General features: G+C 34.9%; 3 protein-coding genes across 5 annotated transcripts; 1 reads left to right on the top strand and 2 right to left on the bottom strand.

Annotated features, from left to right (window-relative positions):
- Positions 1-4,251: 4,251 nt before the first annotated feature.
- LOC108994690 (aspartic proteinase Asp1-like) lies at positions 4,252-7,248 on the bottom strand. Its single transcript, XM_018970002.2, has 8 exons — positions 6,932-7,248; positions 6,405-6,522; positions 6,094-6,320; positions 5,644-5,877; positions 5,393-5,531; positions 5,119-5,313; positions 4,942-5,014; positions 4,252-4,847 (listed from the first exon to the last, which is right to left on the bottom strand). Exons 1-8 carry the CDS (start codon positions 7,126-7,128, stop codon positions 4,753-4,755), a joined length of 1,278 nt encoding a protein of 425 aa, XP_018825547.2. The 5' UTR covers positions 7,129-7,248; the 3' UTR covers positions 4,252-4,752.
- Positions 7,249-19,125: 11,877 nt separating this feature from the next.
- Positions 19,126-19,974, bottom strand: LOC108994684. Its single transcript, XM_018969994.1, has one exon. It carries the CDS (start codon positions 19,972-19,974, stop codon positions 19,126-19,128), a length of 849 nt encoding a protein of 282 aa, XP_018825539.1.
- A 1,355-nt stretch (positions 19,975-21,329) lies between these two features.
- Positions 21,330-23,307, top strand: LOC108994688 (dnaJ homolog subfamily B member 13-like). 3 transcript variants are annotated; one of them, XM_018970000.2, is made up of 3 exons: positions 21,330-21,522; positions 21,830-22,355; positions 22,523-23,307. In XM_018970000.2, exons 2-3 carry the CDS (start codon positions 21,898-21,900, stop codon positions 22,965-22,967), a joined length of 903 nt encoding a protein of 300 aa, XP_018825545.1. In that variant the 5' UTR covers positions 21,330-21,522; positions 21,830-21,897; the 3' UTR covers positions 22,968-23,307. The 3 variants fall into 3 exon arrangements, with proteins under 3 accessions (XP_018825545.1, XP_035546864.1, XP_018825544.1); XM_035690971.1 differs by having other exon boundaries at positions 21,369-21,522; positions 21,944-22,355; XM_018969999.2 differs by lacking the exon at positions 21,330-21,522 and having other exon boundaries at positions 21,643-22,355.
- The last annotated feature ends 310 nt before the right edge of the window (positions 23,308-23,617 follow it).

Raw genomic sequence — 23,617 nt, 5'->3', positions numbered from 1 at the left:
TTATGAAGATACACAGATCTTCCTAGAATATTATAACGCAATAATAGATGGACTGCTACTTTTTGTTGTCCCAGAAACATTTCAGAATGCAATGGCCGTGCATGGTTTTTCATTTTAATGATCAATGTCCTAAAATAAATGAGCTAACCATAACTAGTTTTGCATTTGGAAAATTCCATCGACAACGTCTTGCGCGGGACATAAAGCTGTCACATAATTTATTGAAAAATGATATTACGTGCAGCTCATGACACCATGTAAATCTTGTCTACAAAAACATAAAAAGTGGGATCCACTTGAAAGCATTCACTTTTTGTTGTGAGTGCTTTGAAGGATTTGCATATTTATTTTACCCGGTGGAATTTGTGGTGGATAAAGGGCTTTAAGGTGGAGTAAAACTAGTAAAAAGTATGGTTTGAGACAGTCAATGCTCATGGCTAGTTAGTAAAGAGGCATGGGTAGTGGTTTCAATAGCTAGGTTCATATGCAGGGGAGGAACTGGAAACTTCAACTTTGGGGATCGAGCATATTGGTCCACGGTGGTGTTTGGACAATTGTATGATATTTGGATGCTCATCCATAGCTGTAAAAATAAATAAAATGCAGAAAATAAAATATAGATCCTTTTTCTACTCGTTCCTTTCCCTTTCTCCTATCTCATTTCTTCATGATCTTCAAGCCAAGTCTCTTACTTTTACGTAATCTAATCTCGCATTTATAACTGTAACTTGTTGGATTTGTAGAGTTTGGTTTATTGTTGTGGCGGCCAGACTTGATGACTCGAACCGACAATGATTTGTTACAACTTTTTGAGTGGATTTTCAAAGAGGTTTGTGTCATGGAACGTAGGCTTGGGCCAATAGGCTCAAGTCAAAGCGATCAAAAAAATGCTGAGCAGAAAATTTGTTCGACACTCACTCGATAAATCGCTCGACATTCCACTCTAGCGAATCTCGGAGAGAGAGTAATGTCTACTTGCATAACGTAGATTCCTAACATTTATGATCTAGATGCGAATGAGTCAATTACTTATATATATATTAATGAACGGTCTCTTCTAGAAATTGTAAAAGGTGTATCACTGAAAACATTCTTGTAATTGCTTCAAACTCATATTCTCCAAAGAGAACATCCCGTTCCAATAGCTCCGAAATAAATGAAATGAATAATTCTATTTAAAGGGTTTTACCACATACACCATCCATGTGAATATAATTTGATACAGAACATAAATTTTAAAATTTAAATCTTAAGAATCAAACTATGCCACATGGATGGTGTGTAGTGTAAAGGCTATCAAAACAAATTACACCCATTAAGATGCACATAATCAATAAACGACTTAGAAACCAAAATTCTTGAACTTATGAAATAAGACCACCCATATTAATATGCCATGAAATAAGCTTGAAATAAGCTATGTATGGATGCTTTTGAAAAAGGATTGATTTTCACGAGCTGATCGTGAGCATTTAAATAAGAAAAATGCTATTGAACTTAAGAAGAAAAACATACAAAAAACTTGCTTCTCTATATGTATATGCTAGAAATTATGAAATTTAAGTCTTGCAAATAAAAGTATAAGTAAAAATTGTAAGTATACGTAATACTACTCTTTAGATAAAACATACAAAGAAGCCTGCATTTGTTGTGGTAGATATGATTTGAAAACTTTGTTTGATGTTCATTCGAACGAAACTTTTGTTTTACAATACGTTTGGAGAATTCACGAAGTTGAGGAAGGAAAATTTGACTCGAAGAAGATAAGCTGGGCTCTTTCACCTGAGAGGCTGCGTCAGCGCTTTTTGTAAATATCCTCAAGGAATCCATTAAAGCAGATCTTAATGACGACAAGGCCACAAGATTTGTCAATGGAAGTCGGGCCAGTCATAATTGATGAAGCCAAGAACATTGATTGCGGAGGTCGACATTGGGAGAGCATAAGAAGAATTTCGGAGAAAGCCATTCTGTGGTACTGTAGAAATTAGAATGTCAATGCCTGTCAAACATCCAACCCCAATAAAACTTGGGGAACAAGAAGAAAAAAATAAAAGATTGTGTTTCAAATGCAATGAGAAGTATTGGACAAATGCCAAAAATTACTCCAAAATGAGTCATAATTATTTTGAATAAATAACAACTAGTGTTTACTGTATATCTTATTTCCAAACTATTGTTGATGCATGTGGCTATTTTATGAGCACCGGTGATGACTAAATGCAGCCTATTTGTAAGAGAATTGCTACAGATATAAAGAGATTATATAAAGTAAACATACAAATTGATGTGACTTATTGTGATACGTCAGATTGTAAAGTTACTTTCATTATAAAGTAGATCTAACAGATTCTATAAAAACACATCAATTTTTAAGTTTACTTTGTGTAATTTCTGTGTTTATAGCAATTCTCGAATGCAGCATTTGTAAAATTTGTCTTGTTCTTTGAGTTCCTTGTCAACACCTTGAGAAGGAATAGGTACTAACAACTTGCGATTTCTTATGAAAGAATTTTGTTATAGGATTATCAGTGTTTTGAAATTAAATTCATATCAGATAAAATGCTGATGTTGTAAATAATCCTAAAGAACCCAACTTGAAATCATTGGGTTTATGGCCGAACCGACCTGAAACGCAAGATGGCAGATGCCAACTAGACCCAACCTAATCAAAATAAAACCGGGTTGGATCCGTATGACCCGACCAGACGCTCTTTCTTCTTCTTCACGAAAAAGTAAAAACGGTGCAATCCAAGCGTTCAAAATGCAAATAACACTCAAAGTTAAACTACTCTAACCGCCCACTATTCATACATGCTCCGCACATCCCTTTTCTTTTCTTTTTTTCCCCCAAAAAAAAAAAACATTGTCCCAACCATTATTTAACCAAAACCAAATAAGGGATACAAGATTTTAGCTAATGATTTAAACTCTTTAATCTGGAAACGAACAGAATGATTTGATTGAGAGCAAGGAGATGCCCAGATTTCTTGATGGATGGATGATTTCCAATGGCTGAAAATGTATAGTTCGTCTATGTAGGTGCAGGAGAAAATTTTTCTAAAAATGCTTTCGTTTTAGGTCGCACGTGGCTAAAAAAACCAAAAAGAAACCATTACCATGATCACTTTTCTAGACTGCAAGATAATTAGAAAAAAAAAAAAACCATTTGATTTCTTCCATCTTGTAATCAAGCAAAATAGACTATTAATGGAAATTGAAAAATATATACCATAGCCAACACAGTTTCCAAACAAAGTATTCCCCAGATCTCCATGCAGTAACATTTAGATCTCCACGAGGACGGATTCTCTTCCTCAGATCCAAGTACGAAAGTCACAAACCCATGACCCATAACCCAAGAGAGACGAGACAGAGGAGTAAAGAGGGAGAGAGAGTAACACGGGAGGAAGTGAGAGAGGGAGGAAGGGAGAGAAAGGGCACCACGAGAGCCAGCATTGAGAGCTTCTGTTCGGTGAGAGTTGATGAAGATGGTAAAGAGGTTACAAGAAAACAGAAGAGAGGAGAGGATGAAGATAGAGAAGAGGTGAGGAGAGAACCTTCGAGAAGGGAGAGAAGGAGCTAGGGAGAAGAGGACAACCGGTTCGTTGTTTTTATTTTATTTTTAATGGATGAATCCGGTTTGGGTGTGTGGTGTGTGATTAAGAACAAACGGATAAGAAGATTTATCCTAACAGTCGTCCCCAAATCCCTTTGAGAAATGTATTGGAATCTTTCCTCGCGACTAGAAAATGCAACCAATTCCCATTTCACATTTCAGAATTCAACCAATTCCCATTTCAGAATTCCCTTCTCTCTCTTTCAATTTCTTTGAAAAGACTGAACAACAGCGTGCTTTTTGTCTTTCTTCGAATGCCGTTTCTCAAGATGTCTAGAACGGTAGAACCCCACGTCTTCTTTTCCTTCTCTCTCCTATTATAAAAGTGTAGCTCCCTCATAACTTTAAAGGAGGATAATAGGATAATACCTTCGGGCTTTTTCAGGAGTTATTGTATTTTTCTCAACTAATCATCAACCCCAATAACCGGATTCGTTGCTCATGACCAATGGAATCTAATCGGAGAAACAATCCAGTTCACTCTCGATTCTTTCTCTGATCAGGTTTCTACTACTGGGGCTGGGAGTTCCTGACCGCTTTCCTGCTTTTCCAGTTGCTGAAAAATTCACAATTGTGGAGGAAACCGATGGGATCGTTCTCATTTTCATTTTATTCATCCTTTCCAGATTTGCGCCTTTTTTTTTTTGGTTTTCTTTTTGTTTCGGGTTAAGGGAGGTCATTTCAAAGGTAGGTTGGTGAGGGGAAAAATCCGGAGGACAAAATGGCGCAGGGGTCAGTTCCGGATCCTTTAGTAAAGGTTGCCAAGCGGCATAATGTGTTCTGTTACTGTCATGAAACTTGAAAGCAGCAATTAATGGAGATGCATGCAAATAGGCAGAGATTGATCAACACATTGATATTCCAAAAATTTCTTTGCTAACCAACCAAACATTTGTATTTCTCAGTGCAAGTATGGAGATTTTTATAAGTTATATCCCATCTACAGTTCCTACTTGTAAATTATACCACAGACAGTGAACTCTTTTGTAAACATTCAATGACTAAACAAATGTGTGTCCAACGTATGTGGATTATATTGTCGTTTCCTTTGCCATTGCCTCTGCCTTGGAGTTATTTTGTTATTTTTTGGGAGGACCAAAGAGCTTATTCATCTTCTCAAGAAGCATGAGTGTGATTCAGAACTTGGGAAGCCTATCACAATTAGCAGGAGTCCATCCAATCAGCTGCTTTTCATTGTTATAAATCACCATTTTATCTTGCATAGAAATGTCTGCAGAACGAGAAAACAAAATCAGTGCAAATTGTAGCAGTGTCTGATAATAATACTCATCCAGAAGGTTTTTTGCTCAGAGGACTCTTCTTACCTCCAATTATGTTACGATTTTCAAGTCCTACCTCGGCGCTGTTCAAAATTCCCAAGCACACATTGCCTTGTTTCTGAAAGGGAACTCGTTAGCCATATTTCTTTATTAATAACTAGCTCTGTTGCAGGAAACCGAAAGAAAATTGAGTAACAATGAAGGTTATCAGTAAGTGCTTACTGTGACAATGAGATAAGCTTCAGGTGGTAATTGTAGCTGAACACTCCTGGCATTTGTAAAGCTCAGCACTAAAGGCTTGAAGTAGTCCTTGACATCACCAACGGATTTGAAAGACTTTGGGCCTTTCCAGCAGATTGGGAGGGATTTATCCTCTGGCGCATCCTTTAATGGCTTTCCAGTTAAATCTTTCCTCAGCTGAAAGGCGGATTAATGGTGTCAGTATATGCATATATGGAAATTTGTAGAAGATTGAACTCCTCTGTTACATTCTCACCAGATTGACTGTTGTTTGGTAAGCTTGGGCATTGAAGTAAGTATAAGAGCTTCCACTGTCAAAGACAATGAAGAGGCCCTTTACACCAGTAGGCTTCCCACCAAACAGAAGTTCGGCCGGTCCCGATGAGTAGTGGTACCTGAAATAGATCATCTAGCATTAATTTTTCGAAAGTGGAATGAAAATTATACACATTGCAGAAAAAAATGCTATATGTGAAGGGAAACAATGAACTTGGAGGGTGTGCTTACTCCAAGGAATTGTGTGAAATTGGTGTCCATATAATCCCTGAAGAAGGTACAAGATCATCTCCAATGAATAAGAATCCTCCCCCTCGCCCACTTAAACAGTGGCCAACCACATTCTGCGTTAAACCCAAAGCATGCAATTGTGACACTATGCTTCCTTTGCCGTTGCCAAGGCCCAAAACTCCTGCTGTAGATGGTGGAGGGTGTGATCCAGAATATTTTTGGTCATATCCACACCTGCAGACGGGAGGAACAGAGCATGATAGTTTAATCTCAAAACTTGGATTACATATATAAAAATTTCACGTCAAGCTCAACCCATTCAAAAGGCTAATCCCCTTGCATTTCAATATAAAAAAGTAAAAATAGCTTTTATGATTCATGTCAAATTCAAAATAATAACCCAATCAAAACATCAAGTGCCCATTTTGATGAAGAGAAACTGTTACCTACCCAAACGCCAATCGAGGACTGAAAGAAGAGCCATTGTACAGGCGAATGGGGAAGTTGTCCTTGACCAGCACACCAAAAGAAGAACCATGATCTGCGTAGTTGACCTCATAGTCACACTGGTCATTAGGGTCCTTGCACTTGGGGATTTCCGGGGCGTACATGGCAATACAAGCAGGGTCTGCACAAGGAACAAGGTTGTTTTTCGGTTTATAAAGACGATCACGTGGCTGCATAAGCACAGAGGGATACAGGTCAGGACATTATTCAAATCAAATGGTATAATTATTTTCATAATCAAACAGGAAATTAACCTTAGTGCAACCGGTACAAGGTGCATCACATTGGACCCAAGTCACGTCACTGCCGGTATCAATGTCAAGGTCATACAGCTTCGGCGGATTACCTATGTTGATGTTCACATAGTAGTACCTGCCAGATTGAAAGAACAAGAAAACTCCATAAATATTTTCAATCTCAGAGAAATTGTGAAAGAACAACTTTAAAGATTAAGCTAAAGTACTGAAACAGATAAGGCAACCCCAAAAAACCAGGAATCATAGCAGCACAAAATCATTGCAAATTGAGTAAAAAGTAATGCTATATGAAACAATGGGGTCCAAACGCACCCTTATAACAAATCACACAATTCCAAAGACTCAAGCAAACACACCCATCCAAGAAACAAGAGAAAAGAAGAAGAAGAAGAAGAAGAAGAAGAAGAAGAAGATAATGTAAACATGGATCAGTCATAAAACTGAGCAAGAGAGAATTCAGAACTACAACATTATTAAACAAAGACTACTTGTAATTAATCCAAATAAAGTATCTAAATTCCTACCCAATGGGATAAACATTTCCTTGAACAGGAAAAACAACCGAGGAACCGAGGCGATTAGAGACCGTGGTTTGGGGCGACTTTTTCTTGAGTTGAGAGGGCTGGTTGGCTGCCGAGAAACAGCCTGCAGGAAAAGTTGCAAGCGGACCCAGAAACAAAAAGGCCGTCAGTGCCATCATTCTCTGCCTTTTGTCACCCATAACAACCTACCTTTCTGCAGTAAAAGGTTGAGAGAGAGAGAGAGAGAATGAAAGAGGGGGAGAGGTTCTAAGCTAGAGAATTTGGAGGGTTAAGTCCATGGAGTCCACTGGCGTGTCTGAATCAAAAGGTTCGCCATTTATATATATGCAGCAGACTCCCACGCGTTTTCCCGTCGGCGGAGTGGTTTGGATAAATAGATGAGTTGAGATGAATTGAGATAGTTTGTGAATAGTAGAATAAAAATTAAATTATTTATTATATTTTGTGTAGAAATTTAAAAAAATTATTTTAAAATTTAAAAAAATTGAATTATTTATTATATTTTATATAAAAATTTAAAAAAATTATAATAATAAAATGAAATAAATTAAAGTGAGTTGAGATAAATTACGAATACAATACCTAAAGTTGGAGAGGTTTTGTGATCGTGGTTTCTAGAATTTTGCTACTTTAAAATTTTGGACACATTATTTAAGTGGCAAAAATTCTATTTGTTGATAGTAATAAATGAGATAGAGATCACATAATTTTAATTATAAAAATTATATATTTAATTTTACAAATAAAATAATAGAATATTAATAATAAAATTAATACTAAATATAATTTTAAGGTTTGAAATTGCTGTACATTTCTAATAAAAAAGTGATATATATTATTAAAAAAATAAATTTAAAATTCGCATAAAAAAATATTGTATAGAATTTACACAATTTTAAATATGATTCTTCTTCATAATAACTTATAAATAGTCATAACATGAAGTGCATGCCTCATTTAAATAGTGAGATAAGATGATATAAAATAGTTTTATATAAGTTGAATAAAATATTATTTTTTTATATTATTATTATTTTAAAATTTTAAAAATTTAAATTATTTATTATATTTAAATAAAAATATTAAAAAATATATAATAATAAAATAAGATAAAATAAATTAAGAGTATTTATGTATCTAAATAGAACTTAATATTATTTCATGATAATAGAAATTTTTTTATAAGACATTGGGAATGTTAAAACACGGACTCGTAAAAAATTTTATTTATTTATTTATTTAAAGATTTTTTAAAGAAAAAAGAGAGAAAGTTAAGCTGACAGGGATTTGTGCCCTTCGGAAGTTTCATCGTACGTGCAGAAACAACCGTGTGTAATGGCAACAGATTATGGGTCCACTTCTAAAGTCTTTGGTCGAGGTAATTACTTGTGAGCCAAGGACTCCGAGGTCGATTCCTTTGACTTTTGACTTTTTATTGTTAACGTTATTCTCGTTAATAATACATGACGAGTACATATTTGCAGTTTTGCACCTTTAGGAATGAGTTTGATTGAAAAATACTCTCAATCTATTTTATCGTATTATTATAATTTTTATAATTTTTTATATAAAATATAATAAATAATTTATTTTTTTAAAATTTAAAATAATAATAATATTAAAAAATAATATTTTAATAATATTTTATTTAACTTTTAACTTTTATCTCAATTCATTTTATCTCAATTCACTATCTAAATTTAACCTTAATTATGTAATATTTGTATTAATTTATATGTTATCAATTATAAAAAAATAAGTGACGTGACACAATTTTGATAGTCATAATAATTTACGTAAATTATAACGCTTTGATAACTTAGGTTCTGGATATTTAGAATATTTCGGTATATTTATAAATATAAGTGAAATGATTTTGGTTAAGATATTTTTATTGAGTTTTGAAAAAATTGTAAGGAATAAGTAATAATCAGATAAAACAATTGAAGATTTAAAATTAAAAAATATTTTATATTTGAGTGACACTTGTGAAGGAAATATTTGAGAATATTTGAGAATAATTGTGTTGTTAAACGAACCGTCATAAATACATTTTTAATGAATAATTCGACTTTTTTAATAAAATATTCTCAACTATAATTGTTTTCCCCACATTTGTCTAGCAAACTGCATGAATAGGTTCTATATTTATTGCAATAAAAGCCTTCAGCTAGCATTTGGCCAGCGGCCACCACTAATTAGAGCTAAGTGACATTTTGAAAATGGAAATTCTCCTTCATCATCATGCATATATGTATTTATTGACGATATTACCTAATCAATTAATTAAATATTTAATTATTTCTAATGTCTGTACAAGGCTCTTTTACCATATTAATTCAAGTTATAAATAATGGGCATATATATATATATATATATATATATATATTTGCATTTGGAGAAAACCCACCTGAGTAATAGAGTTTTCTACTTTCAAAGATAAGTACTTCCCAGACAGACATGAACATTAACTTCCCATTTTAAGTGGACTACTTAGAAAGACCATTTCTAATTAAATGCATGTATTGGGGATTTAATAAAGGAAAGATAAAGAAGCAGAGGGAGAGCTCCATTTAGAAATTTCTCTCTATGAGCTAGGTGATTTTAAATGTAGTGTGCTATACATATGCACAATTTTATGCATAATATTATACGTACTGAGTGAAAACTTTATTTTTTAATTTGAAATTCAAATCTTAAATTTTAAAATTTTTCACAATTTTTAATAGCTGACACATCAATACGATGATTATCTAAATAAAGTTGTAAGTATAGATAACATTTTCTATAATTGTTAATAGGGGCATCTTTGACATGTAAGAAACCCTAATTAATAGGGTTATCTACTTCATTAAATATTGAAGTGAACAGATAATCTTACACAAACACAACCATCTGATCAGGGGCGGAACTACCTTAAGGTTTGGCTTCCCAAAATTTTTAAAATTTGATAAAAATTAGGTTTTAGAATGTATTTTAATAAAGTAGATTATATAAAAATTAGTATTTAGCTCTCCTAAAATTATTTTTTCTTAACTTAGTCCCTCAAATTAGATTTTCTGGTTCCGCCCGTGCATCCGATGCATCTATGATCATTTACTCAAAGGCCATTGCTCCTATGTTCACTCTTATCAATGCAATTAAAAAGAGCACTTTTCTCATGAGTATGTTTTTTTTTTTTTTTTAGGAATTTAAAAGAGGGAGGATGTGGGAAGAAAAGAGGATAATACCTAGACATTTCCTTCTTTGTGCATAGATATTATGAAGTAGGACCAATTCCAAAACCTAAGTAAGGGGTGAAATCATCGTCTTATGGGTGGTTGGTGTTGTACAAAAGTCTCCACAGAAGCTTCTAAATATTATTCTATTCAGCGACTGCCATGAATCGACGAGAAAGATTAAAGGGAAACATTTCACCCTTTTTGTGCTTTTAGTTTTTTCCTCTTTCTTTCTGTCTTTATTCATGGGTAATATACTGACTGATGGATTTTACACAATATTTTGAATATCATTTCCGTCGAGATTGTGAAACAAGATATTTTAATACTGATATCATTGCTGATACTATTTCAAAATAATTTATATATGAATAAATTATATTTTAAAATAATAGTCTATATATAATTTATTAATTAATAAATTATATATAAAAATTATAAATAATCTGATTTAAATTGGAGGTAAAAAAATGAGCTTTCAGTTTGAATAAATGAAAAACAAAAAAGTAAATGCCAAAATATCGACTTGTACGAACCGAAACGACCGAAATTCTAACCAGTACGAAACTATATCCTTCTATATACCAACAATACTACAAAAATGGTATATTTCGATCTTACAGACCGATTCGATTTGAACTTTAAAACTTTGATTTTACATCCAAAAAAAAAGTAATAATAGTCCCATAATTTTATATATTTTTAAAAGAATGACTCTACAGTCACCACTTTTAACTCTGGCTAAAAGCTATTGTTAGTTATATTAGTAATTTTTTATTTTTTTTACATTTACTTTTTAACATTTTTAAATATTTTTTTTAAAAAAAATTATAATATTATTGAAAAAATGTCCTTAATTATTAAATAAAAAATAAATAAATAATTTCAGAGAGAGCTGCCAGCGGTAGCGCCCACGGGAAGACAAGCTTTTTCCTTTTTAGAAATGATGATTAGGTTTTCAATATGCAATTTGCTCAGGTCGGTCAATAAAGTACTCTAACACACTTTCATCATAGAGAATTTAGGGTGCGTTTGGCACATAAAATACTCTCAACTCATCTCAACTCATTATTATAATTTTTTCAAATTCCAACACAAAATATAATAAACAATTCAACTTTTTCAAATCTCAAAATAATAATAATATTAAAAAATAATATTCTAATAATATTTTATCATCTCAACTCAACTCAACTCAACTCACTTCAACATCCAAACTCACCCTTAATGTTTTGATCTAGGAAGTATCTGGAACTCTCAATTGTCATTTCAAAGTGATTATCATATATACTCGCCAATGATTTCCACAGACACGTCAAAGAACTCTTTTTTAGCAGATTTGAGAGATATATATTTGAATCCCTAAAAAATAGCTCATGCTCGAAGTATTCAGAACTTGGAGTCGCAGGTGTGGAAGTACTATAATAATTAAATAAATTATTATTAAAATATATTTTTTAATATTATTTTTATTTTAAAATTTAAAAAAATTAAATTATTTATTTTATTTTATATTAAAAATTGAAAAAATTATAATGATTAGATGAAATCAAATGAAATATTTTCTGAAAACAAACAAAGCATACAGCACAAGAGGTTTTATTAGAAAAGTTTGCATGCTCCACTAGGATTATGAAAATGGAAATCTTTAAGCTTGAAGTCTTTTGTTTAACTTTATTCTTTGAACTCTAGAATCTTGTATTAATGATTGGATCCTATAAACTCTTGCTAATGAGATTTTAATCTATGTTTTCAGTTTAATTTTGAGCCTTGTGATTAGGTTTTTAGGTTGAGTTTTGAAAAACATGCAAGCAAGGATATATGGTTTGATGCAAGTTTTGAGGATCTTGGCATGTTGCTTGTTTTAATGGTGAAGTTTGTTGTGCTATGTTGTAAAATGGCGCTAAGGCCTAACTAGGACATGTATATGAAGTGTATGAATGATTTAGTTCTTGAGAACTTGCATGCTACCTAAGGATCAAGTCAAGATAGCCTATAACAAAGCATGTATGAATTGGCATTGGGTTTACAGCACAAAACCAATTTCTATCTTTGGTTATCTTGAATTTTATTGCTTGGTGTTATGTGTTATCAAACTAGGAATGAGTATTTAGCATGATAGAAGATATGACTGGTGATTTATTAAAGCTATTGAAGTCATTTGCAAGAGAAATGCTAGAGATTCTATACTAAGGTTTGGGGTTGCATGATTTTTTATGTTTTGAGTTGTTTGATTGACATGACAAGTATATGACCATGATGATTATATGAATGGTGTCTTAACATGTCACTAAACTAAGAATTAAGATTTGGTCATACATAGAATTCGGATTATAGCATAAATAGTATGCAAGGAGGACCAAAATTACACCATGTGAGGTTTAAAGGTTTTGGCCATGGTAGGCTTATCATATTAGATGTGTGTATTTGCAAATTCTAGGTTCATAGATGGACTTAGAATGGAAAATACATGAGGTTTGGTAAAATTTGAGGCTTGTTTGTAATTTTTGAAAGTTTAGGAGCTTATTTGTAAAATTCCTAAAGTTAAGGGGAAATTTTGTAAACACTACTCTAGGATTTGTAATTTTGGTTTTTCTAAGATAAATGAGACTTCATAACTTTATAATACCTCTCATTTTAGCCTATTCTACTTTTATGCATGGAGAAATTTGTAAGTTAACTTCTAACTTATTCCTAGCGTATTATAGTATCTAAGATGGTAAGATTCAAGCAAGGTAAACATGTTATAATTATATATTTGTTATATTCATAATGTTTATGCCATACTATGTTGTCATATGTATCAAACATGGACATCTGTCATAAAGCACGACGAACACTTGTCATGGATCATAAGAGTTTATCATAAAACATTTTTTAGTCAAGCATAAAATGTTACATTTTATTACAAACCCAAATACTATGATGGAGAATTATCTTAGTAGAACTCCATTGTCCACTTTGGAGTAAAGAAAGTGGAGTGGAGTCCTTTGGATTGAAAAAGAACAGTCAACAAGACTTCAAATGGAACCAAAAGGTTTCATAGTGAAGTCAAAGGCATCTAACACTGGAGGGTGTTGCTAAGACTCATGGTAATGGTTAATTTGAACTACATGAGGTAAACCCTTGATGACGTACTCATAGCTGATATACGAATTTGTGTTGTGATGCGCTACCAGCAGGAGCACACGGTCTATGGGGAATCGTGGAGTGTCCATTTCTCTGTAACTTCAGAATAAGAATGAATGAAATCTATTTATGAAAGCAAGCACGTCATGAAGTATGATAAGCTTTGATGTCATTAAAGTTATGTTTTTTACAAAAGCAAGTCCATGTTTGTCATACATATATGCCAAATTTATTATCGTCCATGCTTGATATATTGTTGGTAGTTTAGACATATAATTTGTTGAGATTGAAAAATCTCACCGTGGTAATTCGAACTATCATTTCCTTGAATGGTAACAACTATGTAAGGAATTGATGGAGTATCGCACCCCAGATTGGATGAGGTGGAGTACATCGGGGACAAGCATAGACGAGCTACTGGGATTATACTCCAGCTTTTGAGCATTATCCTGGCATTAATAGCCTAGTTATGTGAGCAGCATGGCGTATAGTTCATGTTTCATTATGTCTGTAACTAAGGAGTTCTTATACTAGTACAATGTTTATTTTGTTATGAAGACTGTATGGACAAATGATGATTTTGATTAAGTATAAATGAAACGAAAAGTTATTTTTAGGATTTAATTATTCTCGTACAACGTATGTTATAAAAAAGAAAAAAATCATTGTGTTTACTACATATTATTATAACCATGTTTGGTGCATTGCATCTTATTTGTCATGAATGGGGGTATGTAATATTGTGTTGCATGTCCTGATACTGTAATCTCCGTTAAATTCCAAGCAAATTTTGGGAGCGTCACAAAATAGACTGGAATGGACCAGAATAGGCCAAAATTTGGAATGAAACGAAATGAAAATGTATAGTGTATTGGGTGCTATACCGGTAAGGGAAATTCTGGCTAGAACGGAACAAAATTTAAAAACTATGCTCACAATAATTTCAAGCAAAATCAACTGACACCTAAACATAATTAAAACAAACTAGAAGTTAATAAAACTAAATTAGCTCCTCTAAAATAAGACTAAACATACTAAATGGTTCCGTGACAATAATTCCATGTTTCCAATTCTATCTCTTTCAAGTATCTTCCCTTAATCCAAAGATGGCACTAGCCCTTGTACAAACCAAGCCCTCCCGTCATTATATTTCCAACCCAAGCAACTCCCATTCCAAATAGTTGATAAGTTGCATAAAAACTCTCCAAGTAAGTCCCCATTAACTATCAACCCGAGACCTAATGATCCAACTTTCACACTCGAGACATAGCAAGTCAAACCTCCCTATAGAAAACTCATTTTCGCACTTTTCTAGTAACACACCCAACCAACCAGATTTCAAATCCATATTTTTATACCAATCAACTCATAAATACTCCAATTGATTTAACTAATACTTCCTCCCAACCTGCTTACTTCCATCACCAAATCAACAACCATATTTCATCCAACCTTAGTGAAAGATTACCACAACAAACCATTAACCCACCGTACAACACAAGACTCCACAAAAATTCTAGAATTTTCAGGTTACTCCACTTCACAGGTTGGTCGTAGTTAAACATGTGTATGGGAGAGAGAGAGAGATAGAGAGAGCATCCTTACCAAATTTGTAGTGGTGCTTGGATGAGTGGTGGCGGTGCCTAATGGTAGAATGGTGCTATAGAGGGGTATGGTTCAAAATGGTAAGGCGCACTTTGCCAGGTTTAACTTCCTTTGGTACTGCCTCAGTATTGCGAAAGCCACCCTCAGATCATTCAAGTGCTATTCTGAAGTCCCCCTCTCAGGTAATCCACGTAGACCTCCATGTTTCTTCTTACTTGATTTTTGAACATACGGTTGACCAACCGCTGGTAGATGGCACTCGCGTTCTTTAGCCTAAAAGGCATTATCGTGTAACAATACAGGCCTTGGTCGGTGATGAAGGAGGTCTTCTCCTCATCCTTGAGGTTCATACGAATCTGGTTATACCCCAGAGTAAGCATCCATGAAGTTGAGCATATGAGGACCTGTCGTGGAGTCAATGATTAGATTGATGCGGGGAAGTGGGAAGCTATTCTTCGGGCAGGTTTTGTTGAGGTTGGTGAAGTCGATGCACATTCTCCATTTGCAGCTTGGCTTTTTTAAGAGCACCATGTTGGACAACCATACTGGATAGTGGGCTTCTCAGATGAATCCAGTAACTAATAGGCGGTCCACTTCCTTAGCTATGGTGACATTCTTTTCCGCACTGACACTTCGGCGTTTCTGCCTCAATCTTTTGGCCTTTGGGTCTATGCTAAGGTTGTGCTGTATGACTTCAAGGGCAATTATGAGCATGTCTTCATGGCTCCAAGCAAATACGTCCTGTTTCTTGACAGGGAGTTGTTGCATGACGCTCTGCGCCTCCGGTGTTAGTTCACTACCAATCCTTGCCATGGCTTCTGGTCAATCTGGGTTTAGGGGAACAAATTCCAACAGCTCTTTTGGTTCCACATTTCTAAGCCTCTGCTCATCTCGGATTTTGCCTTCAGCTGGGGCACAAACAGGAGGCGGTGGAAAGGTTTAGTCATCCACCATAGGGCACACCGAGCTCACCCTGCCACTCGAAGGCATCTCTTCCTGGGTATGTTTCCCTTTCTCTTTTGCGGCGTCTCCTTCGATCCTAGGAGTTTGGCTTTCTCATTGGTTAGCTTCCATGCTCATCAGCACTATTAGTGAACTTCCGAGTTGTTTGGAACGGGTTGTCCCAAGCATACGAAGTACATGCAAGATCTATTAACATTCCACAGACGGCACCATTGTTAATGTCGTATTTCGTACGCTTTTGGGCCAGGTTCCAGCAACTCAGGTCTTGATAACTAGACTTACGAAAATAGATAAGAATGCAACTGGGATAATGTGTCCTTGGGGCCGGGAGTCTCCGATGCCAAAGTTAGTATCGTCTTTTGAAAGTTTGTAAATAAGTGAGAGAGCCTAGGGATCAGAGAGAGTTTCTCATACTTGGGAGTTGCTATTTATACCAGGTGTTTGGGGGGACAAATCATGTCTGCCCCCATGGAGTCTATGTCCTTTTATTGTTCCTTCTATCAAAGTCATTTAATGCGGCGTGCCTCTGCAATGGCGTCTTTGATGTGGCATGTAGCTCGGGTAGTGGTACCATTAATGCGGTGTGGTTCTCCGATTTGCCTTACCCTACTGGCATCCTTGGTAGTCCGTCGATGTCTCCATGTTAGAGGATCGAGAGTTCCCCTTACTTCCCACCCGTTACACGGACAGGTACTTAATGGTTGGATGGTATTCGAGGGGTCTTCAAGTTGGAAGTCTCATCCCCCTGCAGCACATTCCCTCAATAAAGTTGCATCCAAGGGGGGCCTACCTGTGGGCCAGGCCGAAGATTCTATTCGTTTTGGGCTGGGCATTCGTTTCTTATTTCCTTAGTTGCCCCTCTTAGGCCTACTAAGACAGAGGGGGGAAAAGCCCGTTAAACTCTCAGTGGCATTGAGATGTTTTTCTAAGTTCAAGAAACTATGCTGGATATTCATTTACACACTATGCTCAGAAATAATTTACATCTCATCTCATTTCATTTTATTCCCAAATATCATTCAAATACAAATATTTTCAAACTAATCATTACAACTTTCACAAACTTTCAAATAAAAAATAATTCAACATTTTTAAATCTCAAAACAAAAATTATATTCTAATAATATTATAACTTTATAATATTTTTTATTCAACTTTTTTTCTCTCATTTCCAAAATCCAATAAATACTTAACTCAAATTATCTCATTACTATTCACAAATCATCATACTATTCACAAAATTATATTCTAAACATTGAGATGTTTTTCGAAGTGTGATTTTGTGAAGGTCTTGAGTATTCATTTAAAAATTATATATGCTTCCACCTCACAAGAGACTTGGACGCTGCACGCAAGGAAATTAACCAAGTGAAAGTCATGGTAACTAGAGTTGGAGGATTTATTATCTCGTCAACCTAAAATGGAGATGCGTTTGCAAGAACATCAAAGGAGCAAAGAATGTGTTTGGAAGTGTAAGAACAAACTCAAATAAAGATGATGGCGCAAATGGAACATGTAATATCATTGCGGCAAGACTGCACCGCTCGAAAAAAAAAATGAGGTTCATGATCTCAATCAATTCTCTCATGTTTGAAAATAATCATTAATAATATTTATGAGTTTGCGGAACCCAAACTCCCTGGCAGCACAGATTTAGAAAGCCAAATATTACCCTAGATCAGATTTTTTTAATGTTAAAATCAGGAGTAATGCTTCATTTATTTGGAGAAGTCTAATGGCAGCAAGACAACTTCTAGAAGAAGGCATGATATGGAAAATCGGCAATGAAGAATCAATGAAAATATGGAGAGATAAATGGATCCAAAAACCATCCACTTTCAGAATTCAAACACCAGTGAATATATTAGATGAAGATGCAAGGGCTAAAGAACTTATTGATAATGATACTAAGCACTGGAACATATCATTGTTGAAAGACATCTTCTCTGAATTATCTAAGGCTGAGGATGCTTGGAGAATGAGATGCGATGAGAATTTTGTAAATAGTAGTGAGATAGTTTGAGTTAAGTATTTATTGGGTTTTGGAAAAAGAGAGAGAAAAAGTTAAATAAAAAATATTATAAAATTCAAATATTGTTAACATATAATTTTTTTAATATTATTTTTGTTTTAGAATTTAAAAAGGTTGATCTTTTTTTTTTGTTTTTTATTTGAAAATTTGGGAAAGTTAAATGATTAGTTTGAAGAAGTTGTAGTTATTAGTTTGAAAGTGTTTGTATTTTAATGATATTTGGAAATGAAATAAGATTGGATAAGATGAGATGAGATGGGATATAATGGGATGAAACATGTTTTCAAACATCGTCTGAAACTCTTAGCAAGATTCCTATAAGCCCTTGCAATAGTTCAAACATAATAACATGGAGGTGTATAGCAAATGGTAAATTCTCTGTTGAAAGTGCATATCATCTTCAAGGGAAAATTTTGGATAGAAGGAGTGGACAGTCATCAAGTAACAGACTTAATTAGAGATTTGGACCAAGATTTGAAAACTCAAGGTGACTAATGTTGTCAAAATGTTTCTGTGAAGAGCTAGCCATGGGCCCATGAGGCTCTTCCTACTAAATTCAATCTATACAAAAGAAAGGTGGTGGAATCTCCAAGTTGTCCTATATGTATGGAAAGTCTTGAAACTGTGGCATATGTTATTTGGACTCGCAGATCAGTACAAGATGTTTGGGGACTTAGCTCAAGGAGAATGCATAAGTGCATAATTGAGGAGACATCTTTCAGACGTTCTTGCTCATCTTTACTCATATATGACTAAAGAGGTGATGAGATTTGAATGTTAACTTCAGAAAAGTTTTATTGCTACTCAAAGATAGAAAAACTTTACACACAATTTACAGAGGTTTGTACCGAAACATATATACAAAAAATTGAGTCTATTCTAAGAAAGAATCCTGGAGTTATGACAGATTATTACAAGAGTGTTGACTTGAGATTTTATGGTCGTTACAACCTTGATTAGTGGCTAACAATCTGCTTGCAGTATCTTTTGCTTGATTTGAGGCATTGGCTTGATTTGAGAGATCTTCCGTTATACGCCCCCGCAAGATGGGGCTGCCATCAGCAAGGCCAATCTTGGTTCTTAGAAGTTCAGTTCGCTTCAGATAAATGTAGACGGGGACAATGTTTTGCAATATACCACAGTTCATCACATATTTGACATTTGGGTGTATATCTGTGCTGACCAGTAGACTTCTTGTGCTTCTTGTGGTCCTTTGAGCCACTAGACTGTCAGTAAGGGGCAGATTTGGAATCATTTTTTGAGGAAGCCCCATTTCGGCCAGACCCATTTTGCTTAGAGAAACCCTTGAAGTTTTGACTTCCTTGTGAAGAACCACATCGACGATGGGTATAGTTAGCCGAAGCAACTAGCTGTTGGGTGCTTGCATCAAGACGATGCAGATATGCATCATGTCTGACGAGGAGGTCGTGAAGCTCTTCGAACATTAATGGTCGTTCCCGTGCGCGAATCGGTGCTGCGATTTCGTGAAAATCAGCGCCAAGTCCATTTAAGATGTAAAGAGTTAGATCATCATTGGAAATAGGTTGATCAATGAGAGAGATTTCGTCTGCAAGAGCCTTGACAGTGTGCAGGTCTTCTTGAACCGATTGATTGCCTTTCTTAATCATTGTAAGCTCCTCCTTGAGTTGCATTGCACGAGTACAGGACTTGCTTGCATACAGAGTATGCAACTTGTGCCATGCTTCGTGTGATGTTTTAGTAGCGAAAATGAATGGAGTGATGGTGGTGTTGGTGGATGCCAAGATGGCATTGAGGATAAGCTTATCTTGTCTTATCCAATGGGTTTTCTGAAGAATGGGTATGGAGGAATCATTTGGGGAGGGGCATGGATTATTGCCATTGATGTAATCAAGTAGATTATAGCCAATAAGGAGGGCTTCAAACTGGGCACGCCACTGAGGGAAGGTTGAGGGTGTGAGTTTCTCGTTGATTTGGGCAGCAATATTGAGGGCAATGAGGGGGATATCTGTTGGAGAAGGTGAGGTTGAAATCGGATTATGGGTGTTTTCAGAGTGTGGGATCGAATTCTCGTGGGAGGAGGGCTCTCCTGATACCATGATGAGATTTGAATGTTAATTTCAGAAAAGTTTTATTGCTACTCAAAGATATAAAAACTTTACACACAATTTACAGAGGTTTGTACCGAAACATATACACAAAAAATTGAGTCTATTCTAAAAAAGAATCCTGGAGTTATGGCAGATTATTACAAGAGTGTTGACTAGAGATTTTATGGCCATTACAACCTTGATTAGTGGCTAACAATCTGCTTGCAGTATCTTTTGCTTGATTTGAGGCATTGGCTTGATTTGAGAGATCTTCCGTTATAAGAGGAACTTGCAGAGATAGTAGTGACAACTCAACAGATTTGGAAATGAAGAAATACCTGGGTTTTTGAAGGAAAAATCACACCTCCTTGCATACTAGTGAACCAATCTATACAAGCTATTAGTGACTTCAAAAGCTGATCTCAACTTATTCCTAAAAGTGTAGGCAGAAACACTATGATAGATGGCCAATGGACAGGTCCTCCAATGAACTACTACAAAATCAACTGGGATGCAGCAATAGACAAAGTTTAGTGCAAGGTGGGTATATGAGTTGTAGTTAGAAACTGGGAAGGGAAAATCATAGCAACATTGAGATCCAATCGGGCTATCTATCCTGATGCTCTCTTGGTTGAAGACATTGCAGTTCTAAAAGCTACTATTTTCTGCCCTGAGTTGGATCTGCAACATATTATTCTAGAAGGGGATGCATTGACAATGGTCAAAGCTATCAATAGTGCTGAGGAGAACTGGAGTTCAATTGGAATGATAATTAGAGATGTCAAGAACTGGTAGACAAGGTGAACCATTGGTCTGTTAGGCATGTCCACGGGAGTGTCAATAATATTGCACGTCTTAGCAAAGGGTGCTCTTGGACTCTCTAAGGAGAATATTTCATTTAGAGGACTATCCTCCTTATATTCATTCTTTGCTCTAAAGAGTATTAATAAAGGCAGCCTTTTATAAAATAACAAAAAAATAATATAATAATTAAGACTTTTTATAAAATATTTTTAGGCAATTTATACTTTTAAATCCATTCTTTTTGCATTTTTAAATTAATATTAAAACTATTTAATTTAACATTCGACTGCACACAAATAATTATGTTTAAATTTTAAAATTTATCTTCTAAATCAAATTATAACACATAGATTGTATGTATGGTGTAAAGATTTTCAAATAGAATTATCATTTGTTTTGAAAAAATGAAAACTCCAAAAACTTAATAATTTTCCCAACAAAATAACTGCCCTTTTTTTAAGTGATATTTGTGCTAAAGTAACTTTTTAAAAAAAGTAAAAATAAAAATAAAAAGACCCTTATTAAGCGCTTCACGTCTGGTTTACAATGCATTCTTCTTCATGTGTGGATATGGATCACAAACTCTTCTCTCTCCTCTCATATCTTCTCACATGGTGAATGTTCCTCACGTTCTTCGCATAGCCTTGTTTCAAAACATTTGCAAAGCCTAAGAATCTTTCCTCTGAAAAGAAATACAGCCCCAAAGTTGAAGCGAAAGCCAATTTTGAATCCAAAAACGAAGCGCAAGATCAGGTAGGTATTTATTATATATTCATGTGCAAGAAATTTTATAATTCCATAAATATTTTCAGTTTTGACAAGAATGATCTAATAATCAAGAACATCATCCCAAAATCCCAAATCCTGCAAAGTTCAATCTTTGCGCTTATATAAATATCAACTCCTTTAAATATATTGAGCAATATGTAAACAAAATATCCTAAATTTGTAAGAGTTCTTGAGATCTGCAATACATATCATAATCATAATTAGCACTTGATCAGATGTAGATTCATGCATCCAAAAATGATTTAGCAATGTCTATATATAATGCATTCAGGACATCTTTCATTTTCAAGACCCCATTGATGATCATAGAGAGAGAAGTACTAGGAAGAAGAACAAACTATGAATGGAGCTCACAGCTTTAGATATGACAGTGAGACTATGGCAGGCGATAATCCAACGGGTTCGAGGGGTTTCATCAAGCATCGAAGCATGGATAACTGCTTTCCCTCCATACCTTCTCCTCTGTCGAGAAGTGCAAGTCGGAGAAGGACTACAGTAAGCAAAAGAGGATGTTCTTTCTTCAGAAGCAGCAGCAGCAGAAAGGGCACTGATGCTGCAATGCCCTCACCTTCAAGCAAGGGATCATGGCAAAGCCAAGACTCAAAATCCTCTTCTTCAGCTTCCTTCATCTCGAAAAGCATGAGTGGAAGAAGCTCGGCCCCCATCATGTTTTCCAACTCATCTGGGATGTTAAAGCCCCCACCAGTGGAGTGGAAACTCGAGTGCACTCTTGAGGAGCTGTGCTTTGGTTGCAGGAAGAAGGTCAAGATCACAAGAGATGTGGTTACAAAGACCGGGTTTGTTATCTACCAATAAGAAATATTATTCCTCGTCCTGAATTTTGTCATCCCTCGTCACATCATACAAGTAGCTTTTCATTCAAGTAGTTGGCTTATAAAACCACTTATAGAAAATAGTACTGAAGTATGTGCAATAAAACTGATTATTTTCTCCTAACTGGCAGGCAAATAATTCTAGAAGAGGAGTTGCTGAATATAAAAGTGAAACCTGGATGGAAACAAGGAACAAAGATCACATTTGAAGGGATGGGAAATGAGAGACCAGGGGCTCATCCCGCCGACCTAATCTTTGTGATTGCAGAGAAAAGACACCCCTTGTTCAGGAGAGCAGGCGACGATTTGGAGTTTGCTGTAGAAATCCCTTTAGTAAAGGCACTTACAGGCTGCAAACTCTCAATCCCACTATTGGGAGGGGAGAATATGAGTTTGACAATTGAGGATATCATACACCCTGGCTATGAAAAGATCATTGCTGACCTGGGCATGCCAAGATCCAAAGAGCAAGGAAACAGAGGGAATTTGAAAATCACATTCCTAGTTGACTTTCCAACACAACTGACAGATGAACAAAGATCAGATATTCTTAGTATTCTACAGGATACTTGCTGATCAACTCTTAATAGTTTTTTCCTACCCTACAAGTGTTCTGTTGAGCAGCAATTCAAGAGGGATTCAGGTTGGCCACCAACAATACTTCGTTGTCAAATATACTGTATACATGAAGCTTTGCAATGTAGTAATTCAACACAAATTAGATGTTCAGTTTTGCATCTCACAGAGCCAAACTTGTGGTTGGTTGAAGGATGTAAGCATTTTGATTTGAACTGAACTAGAATTCTGTCAAAAGAGAGGTTCTTTCAAGTGTTTTATAAATTCCAGTTAAAAGTTGCAGTGATTTGGTTTCCTCAACATTTATAGTATGCTTAAATTACAACAGAATTTCATAATATGCCAGAATATATTTAATTACATGTAATCTAATCTGGTTGAATCAAATTTACAAATAAAAATAAAGAAAAGGAAAAGGATGGACTGGTTAGTTTAGAGTATTGCATTATAATCTCATATATAGGTATGAAAAACTCTTCTTTTAGGTCAATAACAAACTCTTTCTTTCAAGATATTCCTAATGTCACCTGACTTATTTTTGCATCATTTTAGAAAGACAACAGCACAGATTAGTAAATCTAGAGTCTATCTTCATCTTGCATTCGAGAAAATTTATCAAGTGATGCAGATTTATGAACATAAGAGGCGGT

Source organism: Juglans regia, chromosome 6, assembly GCF_001411555.2.
Source record: "Juglans regia cultivar Chandler chromosome 6, Walnut 2.0, whole genome shotgun sequence".
NCBI lineage: Eukaryota > Viridiplantae > Streptophyta > Magnoliopsida > Fagales > Juglandaceae > Juglans > Juglans regia.
The sequence above is the reverse complement of the archived record's forward strand: the minus strand, read 5'-3'. Positions and strand labels throughout refer to the sequence as shown.

Bases quoted from the DNA above. Each gene is read 5' to 3' on its own strand.
- LOC108994688 (XM_018970000.2), top strand. From the start codon at position 21,898: ATGAATGGAGCTCACAGCTTTAGATATGACAGTGAGACTATGGCAGGC. The intron at 22,356-22,522 runs GTTTGTTATCTA...CCTAACTGGCAG, and splicing joins GATGTGGTTACAAAGACCGG to GCAAATAATTCTAGAAGAGG.
- LOC108994690 (XM_018970002.2), bottom strand. From the start codon at position 7,128: ATGGGTGACAAAAGGCAGAGAATGATGGCACTGACGGCCTTTTTGTTT. The intron at 5,314-5,392 runs GTGAGAATGTAA...TCCGCCTTTCAG, and splicing joins ACCAAACAACAGTCAATCTG to CTGAGGAAAGATTTAACTGG. The intron at 5,015-5,118 runs GTAAGCACTTAC...GTTCCCTTTCAG, and splicing joins AAGCTTATCTCATTGTCACA to AAACAAGGCAATGTGTGCTT.
- LOC108994684 (XM_018969994.1), bottom strand. From the start codon at position 19,974: ATGGTATCAGGAGAGCCCTCCTCCCACGAGAATTCGATCCCACACTCT.